The sequence below is a fragment of the Chaetodon auriga genome, chromosome 12 (assembly GCF_051107435.1).
Source record: "Chaetodon auriga isolate fChaAug3 chromosome 12, fChaAug3.hap1, whole genome shotgun sequence".
Classification (NCBI taxonomy): domain Eukaryota; kingdom Metazoa; phylum Chordata; class Actinopteri; order Chaetodontiformes; family Chaetodontidae; genus Chaetodon; species Chaetodon auriga.
In genome coordinates, this window is record NC_135085.1 from 26,702,501 (window position 1) to 26,712,237 (window position 9,737).

The 9,737-nt window shown below is 45.6% G+C and overlaps 1 protein-coding gene across 1 annotated transcript; it reads right to left on the reverse strand.

The window, feature by feature from the left end:
- Window positions 1-1,563: 1,563 nt before the first annotated feature.
- ccr9a (chemokine (C-C motif) receptor 9a) lies at window positions 1,564-5,751 on the reverse strand. Its single transcript, XM_076745551.1, has 3 exons — window positions 5,689-5,751; window positions 3,560-3,644; window positions 1,564-3,357 (listed from the first exon to the last, which is right to left on the reverse strand). The coding sequence occupies exons 2-3, from the start codon at window positions 3,599-3,601 to the stop codon at window positions 2,278-2,280; spliced, it is 1,122 nt and encodes a 373-aa protein (XP_076601666.1). The 5' UTR covers window positions 3,602-3,644; window positions 5,689-5,751; the 3' UTR covers window positions 1,564-2,277.
- Between the last annotated feature and the right edge of the window lie 3,986 nt (window positions 5,752-9,737).

A 9,737-nucleotide genomic window follows, 5' to 3' on the forward strand; every position in this document is an offset into this window, starting at 1 on the left:
CACACACACACACACACACACACCTGAGTCAGAGGTCACCTGACCCCCGCACACACATACACACACACTGACACACATTAGGTTCTCATCACTTGTGGGGACATCACATTCATCTCCTGGAGACTTGTCCTTAACTCGTCTTCATCCTAAATTTATTGCTTTCTGTTATGAGGACCTGCATGTGACTGTTTAAACAGATTTATGTCCCCACAACGTTAGTAAGACATGAGCACACACATACGCACACACACACTGTGGACTCAGGTGTTGTAGTTGTTGTGTTGGACTTGCTGAGAAGAACAGAAAAAATCCACCTGAACACAAACAGCTTCTTCAGACTCGCAGAAACTCGTCCAGACTGATTCTGTCAATCTCAGCAGGAAGTGCAGAGCGGGCTGACAGGAAGTGGTGAGCGGCGCTGCGGCAGGTTTCCGCTGCGCGAGGCGAGAACAACAAACCGATCTGTGCTCAGAAACAGTCCTGGTTTCGGGCGTCAGCAGTGATGGACGCGCGCTGTCTGCTGCAGGTTGTTTTGCAGCATTGGCTGCATGAAGCATCCTGCTGCTGGCCAATTAAAAGCCAGAACCTGAACTTCACCAGGTGGCGGACGTACAGGTAACAGCCCCGTAGACCACACCTGTGTGGAGGAAATGAGTCCTGGAGACCTCACATTTGTTTTCACCTTCAGTTTATCGAAACAGTTTCAACTAATTACACTGTCTGTCTGTCTGTCTGTCTGTCTGTCTGTCTTTCTGAGTGTCTGTCTGTGTGTCTGTCTGTCTGTCTGTCTGTCTGTCTGAGTGTCTGTCTGTCTGTCTGTCTGTCTTTCTGAGTGTCTGTCTGTCTGTCTGTCTGTCTGTCTGTCTGAGTGTCTGTCTGTCTGTCTGTCTGTCTGTCTGAGTGTCTGTCTGTCTGTCTGTCTGTCTGTCTGTCTGTCTGTCTGAGTGTCTGTCTGTCTGTCTGTCTGTCTGTCTGAGTGTCTGTCTGTCTGTCTGTCTGTCTGTCTGTCTGTCTGTCTGTCTCTGTGTGTGTCTATTTCTTCTTTCGGTCACATTTTGTTTTTCAGTTTATTTTTGTTCTCATCAGACCTGAAACATCAAACCACACACACACACACACACACACACACACACACACACACACAGATGCAGACTGAAGGTCAGCTTCCTCTTTTGGGTCAGCTGACTGCTCTGATGTCATGAAGAGTCATTGTTAGAGAGTGATTCTCATTGGTGGCTTCATGTTCAGACTCTGAGCAGCTTCTCCATCTGAATGCTCTCTGAAGAGTCTGAGGATGAGGAGGGGGCTCATAGAGGCCCTCACAGGAAGAATGAAGGAGAAAGCACCTGTTGCAGGTGTTATTCTCCATCTGCACTACAGGTAGAAAGTGAAATCAACGTCCTGCAGCCTCAGTGGTTATTCCAGTCGTAACTGACACTGTGATTGGTTTCTGTGCTGCGTTCTCTTCAGACACAAACAGGATGAAGAGGAAGGATGTGAAGAAACAAGTGTGACTGTGTTTTGACAAGCTTCCTCCTGCTTCTCACGCTCACACACTCTGCACACATTTTACACTCTTTAATGTTTCATCAACACGTCTGAGACACGCTTCACATCACAACACTGTACATGCATGAAGAGGCAAACATCCACACCGAGGCCGTGTTAGCGGACGCTATCGGCTAGCGGTGGCGTTCGGTGGAGGAGTCTGACAGTAACACAAAAGTCTGATTGTTGTGTAACAGAATAGAAACAAACAGCAGACCGAGAGAAGAATCACGTTTACGTCCCAGCAGACGTTTGACTTGTCATTACTTCCTCCATGTGATGCCTCTCCTGTTCAAACAGGAAGATACATACACACAGTGAACATGTGAGGAAAACAGATGTCATATGACCGCTCCAATAACAGCAGCAAATCATTTTAACAGTTTGTTAAAAAAAAGCTTTACATTCAACGCACTGGAGAGTCCTGGAAAACAGTCTGAAGATGTCAGGATGATGCGTTCAAGGCCTTAAATGTTCTGGGTTCCTTTGTTTTTCATTTGTTTTAACTGCTGAAGAAAAATCCCATAAAATGAAGTCTGAAAACACAAACGTGAATCAGTGTGTTTGTGGCCTTCACTGCTCTTTTAATTTGAACTTCAAACCTTAATCTGAAATGTCTGTAAAGAACAAACGAAGGAGATTTTGAGGGCGTCATGGAAGAGTGATGATGTCGTCTGTCGACATCACAGCTGCTGCAGTACAAACAGGAAGTTGCAATAGTCAATGTTTCTACAGCGACAGCGCCTGCGAGGTCTCGCTGTCCGACATCACAGAGGCTTTGGTGGAGCTCAGCGGACTCCTGCAGGACTTACTCGGCTGACTCTTATTGGCTGGCTGGCAGCGGCAGCTGTGCAGCAGCTGCAGCACGTCGCGGCGGAAACGCACGCCCACGAAGACATAGAGGAAGGGGTTGAGGCAGGCGTGCATGTAGGCCAGACTCTTCAGCACCTGCCCCATTTTGTCAAAGCGTTTCATCTCGTCGCAGTCCTTGATGGTCATGTTGGTGGCCTGCATCGCCTCCATCACCTGCACGCCGTTATGGGGCAGCTGGGACACGATGAACGCCACCACCACGGCCAGGATGACGCGCATGGCTTTGTGCTTCTGGAAGTTTCGGGTCTTGAGCAGCTTAGCGACAATGACGCTGTAACAGAAGGCCATGACGATGAAGGGCAGACAGAAGCCCATGCTCACCTGCAGAGACAGAACCAGGATCTTGGTGCGGTTGCCCAGGTGAGGTTGGAAGACCATCCTGCAGTACTGCTGTGAGCCCGCCTCGGCGATGCTGGCGAACACGAGCTCAGGTGTTGAGAGCAGCAGGGCCAGCATCCACACCCCAACGCACACCAGCCGGCTGCAGCGGCGGCGCTCCGCCTGCGAGTTCTGCGCCTTAGTGGTCTGTACGATGACCACATAGCGGTCGACGCTGATGCAGGTGAGCAGCAGCGTGCTGCTGAACAGGTTCACCCTGTAGAGGGCGGAGTTCAACTTGCAGAGAACAGAGCCGAAGTTCCAGCCGTGCAACGCCTCAGCCGCCCACAGCGGCAGCGTGATGAGGAATAGAAGGTCGGCCACCGCCAGGTTCAGCAGGTACACGTCAGTCATGGTCTTCAGTCTCCGCCGGAAGTTCAGGTAGATCCACACCACGGCCAGGTTCCCGGCTCCACCCACCAGCGTGATCATCCAGAAGAGCGGTGGCTCGTAGCGACTCCTGAACACCCGCACCGACTCCCGGTCACACAGCAGGTCGGGGAAGTCGTAGTAGTAGTCGTCATCAGCGGTGGCCGTGGGGCTGACGGAGGACGGGTCCTGACAGGAGGAGATGACACACCTGAGCACACCTGAACAGATCTGTCTTGCTTCCTGTTTGTATCAGCGGATTCATTTCTCTTTTCTCTGAATGCACAGCAGCTGGAAACCTCGTATCTCATGTCTACAGTTTGACTTAAACAAATGAGATCAATAACCGATAATCAATAATTATTATCTGTGTGTGGGCGGAGTTTGTTACCTCGGTGGAGAACGGCGTCATGATGTCATCCATGGAGGTCATGTGATCAGATTTTTTGCTTATGTTGATAAGGTCATTCAGTGACCTTTACGAGAGACACACAAAGACAAACAGGTTGAGGACAAACAGTGACATCACACAGTGACATCACACTGACATCACACTATAAAAAGCATTAAGTTCATTCCTCCTCTCCTTCTCTACCACCTTCTTTCCTTTTCTACCTCCTCCTCTCCTTCTCTACCTCCTGTCCTTCTTTACCGCCTCCTGTCCTTCTCTACCTCCTTTCCTTCTCTGCCTCCTCCTCTCCTTCTCTACCTCCTCCTGTTCTTCTCTACCTCCTCCTGTTCTTCTCTACCTCCTCCTGTTCTTCTCTACCTCCTGCTCTTCTTCTCAAACTTTCGAGGTTCAGAGATGAAGATAAAAATATTCATGTGTCAAATATTCAAAAACACATTATTGATATTATTGGACTGATGTTACTCGTGTATGTTGTTGAATATTTTCACTTTATGCTGCTTTGTACTTTCACTGCAGTACTTTTTCCAAATTTTGTATTTTTACTGCACTGCATGTATTTTCAGCAGTTTCAGATGAATAATTTAATCAGCTAATAAGTGATTATAGATAGAACTATGCAGCAGAATGGACAGCCAATCAAATCAATCAATTCACTGATGAACACATGAATGCGTCAGTAATTACACACAATGAATACTTTTGGTACTTCCAGAATCATTTTATGCTCATACTTTTGTGCTTCATTAATGTCTTGAATGCAGTAGTTTAACTCTGAACAGCGTATTTTTACACTGTGGTATTACTACTTTACTGAAGTAAAGGATCCGAGTACTTCTTCCACAGCTGGTTTTAAGGTTCTGTGTAAAGTTACTGCAGCCGTCGGAAAAACACTTTTAAACTCAGCGCTTCTGATGAGATTATTAACACGAAACAGTTTAAATCAGTTCAAACAGTTTAACCAGTTTAAACAGTTTAATCAGTTCAAACAGTTTAATCATTTTAAACAGTTTAATCAGTTCAAACAGTTTAACCAGTTTAAACAGTTTAATCATTTTAAACAGTTTAACCAGTTTAAACAGTTTATCATTTTAAACAGTTTAATCAGTTCAAACAGTTTAATCATTTTAAACAGTTTAACCAGTTTAAACAGTTTAATCATTTTAAACAGTTTAATCAGTTCAAACAGTTTAACCAGTTTAAACAGTTTGCAGCTGATTATGAAGGTAAATGTTTCTCAGAGTTTACAAAGAAAAATAAATAAATTAAAAAAGCCAAAACAAAAAGTGAAACATGATCAGACACAGACAGACAGACACACAGACGGACACACACAGACGGACACACACAGACAGACAGACACACACAGACAGACAGACAGACAGACAGACAGACAGACACACACAGACAGACAGACAGACACACACAGACAGACGGACACAGACAGACAGACAGACACACACAGACACACACAGACAGACAGACAGACACACACAGACAGACAGACACAGACAGACACAGACAGACAGACAGACACAGACAGACACAGACAGACAGACAGACACACACAGACAGACACAGACAGACGGACACACACAGACAGACAGACACAGACAGACACACACAGAGGGACAGACACAGACAGACAGACAGACACAGACAGACAGACACACACAGACACACACACACAGACAGACACAGACAGACACACACAGACAGACAGACAGACACACACACACACACAGACAGACACACACACACAGACAGACAGACACACACAGACGGACAGACACAGACAGACACACACACACAGACAGACAGACACACACACACAGACAGACACACACAGACAGACACACACAGACAGACACACACACAGACGGACAGACACAGACAGACACACACAGACAGACACACACAGACAGACAGACAGACACACACAGACAGATACACACACACACAGACACACACACACAGACAGACACACACAGACAGACACAGACAGACAGACACACACAGACAGACAGACACACACAGACAGACACACACAGACACACACACACAGACAGACAGACACACACACACAGACAGACAGACAGGTGTGGACTCACAGCGCTGCGTCTTGGTCTCTGCAGTGTCTGACAGTTTGTGTCTGTTAAACCACAAACAGACGAGTCAAAGCAGAAGTTGGACTGAGAGGAGGAGGAGCTGACTGACTTCATCCTCCATTACTCTTTAATTAACTCTTAACTCCCTGAACACACACTCACACACACCTCACACTAAACACTGTGTTTTTATCCAGAGATCCTTCATTTGACCTTTAATTTGAAAAACCTCTTCCAAACACCTTAATTTGAAAAGCCCTTAATGGACAAATGATCGAGATTTTAAGGGTTTTTGAATTTCCCCTTAAATTCCTCATGAGCGTAAATATTTGACAAATCATCAGTTAGGGTTAGAAGTAGTAGTAATAGTAGTAGTATCAGTGGTTGTGGTAGAAGTATCACAAATAGCAACAGCAGTAGTAATAATATCACTAATAATCTCCGTAGTAGTATAAGTAGTACTAGTATAGTAGTAGTTGTTGTGCTGTGGTATCTGTGGTAGTACAGACTGAACATGGTGTCTTCTCTCTTTTTGTTCACTTCCTGTCAGAAACGTAACACTCACACACACACACACACACACACACACACACACACACAGTCACGCTCACACACACGTGTTTCTATGCCTTCGGGGGACATCACGTTGACTTCATCCAGACCTGAACACATTTTAACATGTGACCCAACCTTAAAGGGTCTCTTCACAGTATTTCTGTCTGAGTACTGCAGTAAATGTATCACTGATGAGACAATAATGAGTTATTGAGACGTCAGTCTGATCTCAGGTCAGTTTAAACACACTGAGGAATAACAAAGGTCACTGTGTGTGTACATTTATGACTGTTTTACTCCCTTTTTGAACTGTTTTGCTCCCTGCTCCTCCCTCAGTGACCACGTCATCCAGGAATTTGAGGAGAATCCGTAGAGCAGAAGGAAAACGAGGAAAATGGACTCACAGTAATAAACACAAAGATGCCACGTCTGTCTGTGACGACGCAATACGTCTGATTCGTTTGTTACAGAGGATGCTGGGAACTCTGCAATATTATTCTTCTGTTGAGCAGCTGCTCAGTGCTGCCCCCACCTGCCCACCTGTCCACCCGTCCACCCGTCCACCCGTCCACCTGTCCACCCGCACACCCGCCCACCCGTCCACCCGTCCACCCGTCCACCCGTCCACCCGTCCACCTGCCCACCCGTCCCCCCGTCCACCCGCCCACCTGTCCACCTGTCCACATTTCTCTACATCAGACAGTGACGAGCTTCATCGTTCTTCCCTGAACACACTCTTCATCTCTTCACGTCAATCTTTCACTTCACTTCCTGACACAGAGCTCAAACTTTGGTGCTTCGCCTCACATTTATTCTACTCCTCCTCTTCTTCTTCTTCTTCTTCTTCTTCTTCTTCTTCTTCTTCTTCTTCTTCTTCTTCGTCTTCCTCTTCTTCCTCTTCTTCTTTTCAGTGTTCTGTTTGACTTAATCTTGAACTTTCTGTGTCTTTACCTGTATTTTATTATGTCATCCTGTGTTTTCTGATTCTCAACTTGTTTTATTTTCTGTTTGTTTTCTGTCTCTGTTTTTATGTTTATGTTCTTTTTATGTGATTTCTTTGCTTCAAAGCACTTTGAGCTGCATTTCCTGTATGAAAGGATGGATAAATAAAGTTTTTTTCTTCATTTTTTATTCACTGTCAGTCCTGTTCACAAACACAAAGAGGGAATTTAGGAGGATTTCCAGAAAAATACAAGTTTTAGTCACAATTTTACTGTGTGTGTGTGTGTGTGTGTGTGTGTGTGTGTGTGACTGTGTGTGTGTGAGTGTGTGTGTGTGTGTGTGTGTGTGTGTGTGTGTGTGTGTGTGTGTGTGTGTGCGTGTGCCCATGTATTACTCACGTTGTGGGGACAAAATGCAGATCCCCACAATTTAAATCATTCCACTCCAGGGTGCAGACTGAGGACAGGTTTAGGTGAACAGTGGTTATGTTTTGGGTGAGTCTCCAGGAAATCAAGTCTATGTAATGTCCCCACAACTGTCACACACGTGTGTGTGTGTGTGTGTGTGTGTGTGTGTGAGTGTGTGTGTGCGCGTGTGAGTGTGTCTGTGTGTGTGTGCGCGCATGTGTGTGTGTGTGTGTGTGTGATGTCATCGAAACAGAAATCAACCACATTGCGTGACAGCATGTTCGCATTGTGCGATGTTGCATGACAAGCTGTGCCCACACACACACACACACACACACACACACACACACACACACACTCCTGTCTCATCAGAACAGGAAAAAACAGCCTGGTCATGTGACCTGATTTACATTTCCTGTGCACACAGTTCTTCTTCTTCTTCTTCTTCTTAATAAAAACAAATGATGGAGAGGTTACCACGGTTACCTTCTCATGACAGGTGTGGCTGAGTGACTCACTACATGTATTCCACTGCACAGATACTACATGTATTCCACTGCACAGACACTACATGTATTCCACTGCACAGACACGACATGTATTCCACTGCACAGACACTACATGTATTCCACTGCACAGACACGACATGTATTCCACTGCACAGACACTACATGTATTCCACTGCACAGACACTACATGTATTCCACTGCACAGATACTACATGTCCTCCACTGCACAGACACTACATGTATTCCACTGCACAGATACTACATGTCCTCCACTGCACAGACACTACATGTATTCCACTGCACAGATACTACATGTCCTCCACTGCACAGACACTACATGTATTCCACTGCAGTCACTGCACTTCATCCCTTGACGTACTTGCTGATCTACTTCACCATGTTGCCGTGAGCCTCGTGTTCAGTTCAGCATCCATCTTGTTGATTCGAGGAAGTTTATCCTCGTCTCTGTGTCCAGTTGTTTGCTTGAGATGGAACTGTTGTGTCTCTGTAGATGAAGACTTTGGTCTGTACCTGATCTACATGGAATGTGTCCTGAGACAACGTCTGACCTTTAAAATTGAATGATGCCTACAATCATCTGTTGGACGTAGCGTGGACGCCAGGAGAGCGTGCTCAGTGGTTTTAGTGTTTTGAGAGATTCCTACGTCATACTCTCCATCTGCCAACAACACGATCAGCACGGCACAGTCGGCCTGATGACATCATCAGCGACATCAGCAACTTCAATATGAAAAGCGGGACGGGGGAGCTTTCAACAGTTCAGTGTAGTTTCACTGAAAAGATATTGGGGAGGATTTGGAGAACAGCGACCGCTGCACCAGCGATCAAAGCTTTCTCTTCAGTTCGGCTTCAAACTAAACGATCCACTGGTGGTTAGTGAGATGCTGCAACGGTGTTACTGTTTGTCACAGACACACAAGGTTCATTTAAACTACTCTGGTGAAAAGTCCAAACTCACCAACCAAATGTTGCAGAAAATGGTGTTTTCATACAGGACTCAAACAGGAAACAAGACTCTGACAGGAGTACTTTATGTCCTTTTGCGGGCGCAGTTTTTGTACTGTGACAGTAGTTTGTGTCCTATCACGGAGAATGTGTGAGACCAGTCCACAGCTTGCTCCTCCTCGTCCTCCTTTCCAAACAATGCTCTGATATGTTGAGTAAGCACAGCTTTCTGAACATACCAGTGTTGAGCTTTTTGTTGTTCGCCTCACCAAACTCATAGTTGCAGAGCAATTTCTTCATCCCACATAAACATCTGTCAGACATTTTGTCAGTTCCAGCATATTCCACAAATTTTAAGTAAAAGACATGCAATAAATAATCTAAAAGCACAGCAAGCAAGGAGTTAAAAGTTAAATGGAAAAAGTTAAATGGAAAAAAATGTAATAATGTCCACATGTTCAGTGCAGATTCCAATATAGAATATAAGTGCAAAGCCAGTGTTTCAAAGACCTGAACAGCAGCATGACAAAGCATCACCTTGTTTCAGCCCAAATAAGGTGAAAACCAGCCTGTGTAACAATCATTCAATCTGTTGGATCACTGGAGGGCCTGCACAGCCCAAGAGAGTCCCCCATTCAGCCGTATTCACTACATCTACAGGATTAGATTAGAT

Coding starts and splice junctions, on each gene's coding strand:
- ccr9a (XM_076745551.1), bottom strand. CDS start 3,601: ATGACCTCCATGGATGACATCATGACGCCGTTCTCCACCGAG. Junction 3,358..3,559: donor TGACGCCGTTCTCCACCGAG/GTAACAAACTCC, acceptor TCCTCCTGTCAG/GACCCGTCCTCCGTCAGCCC.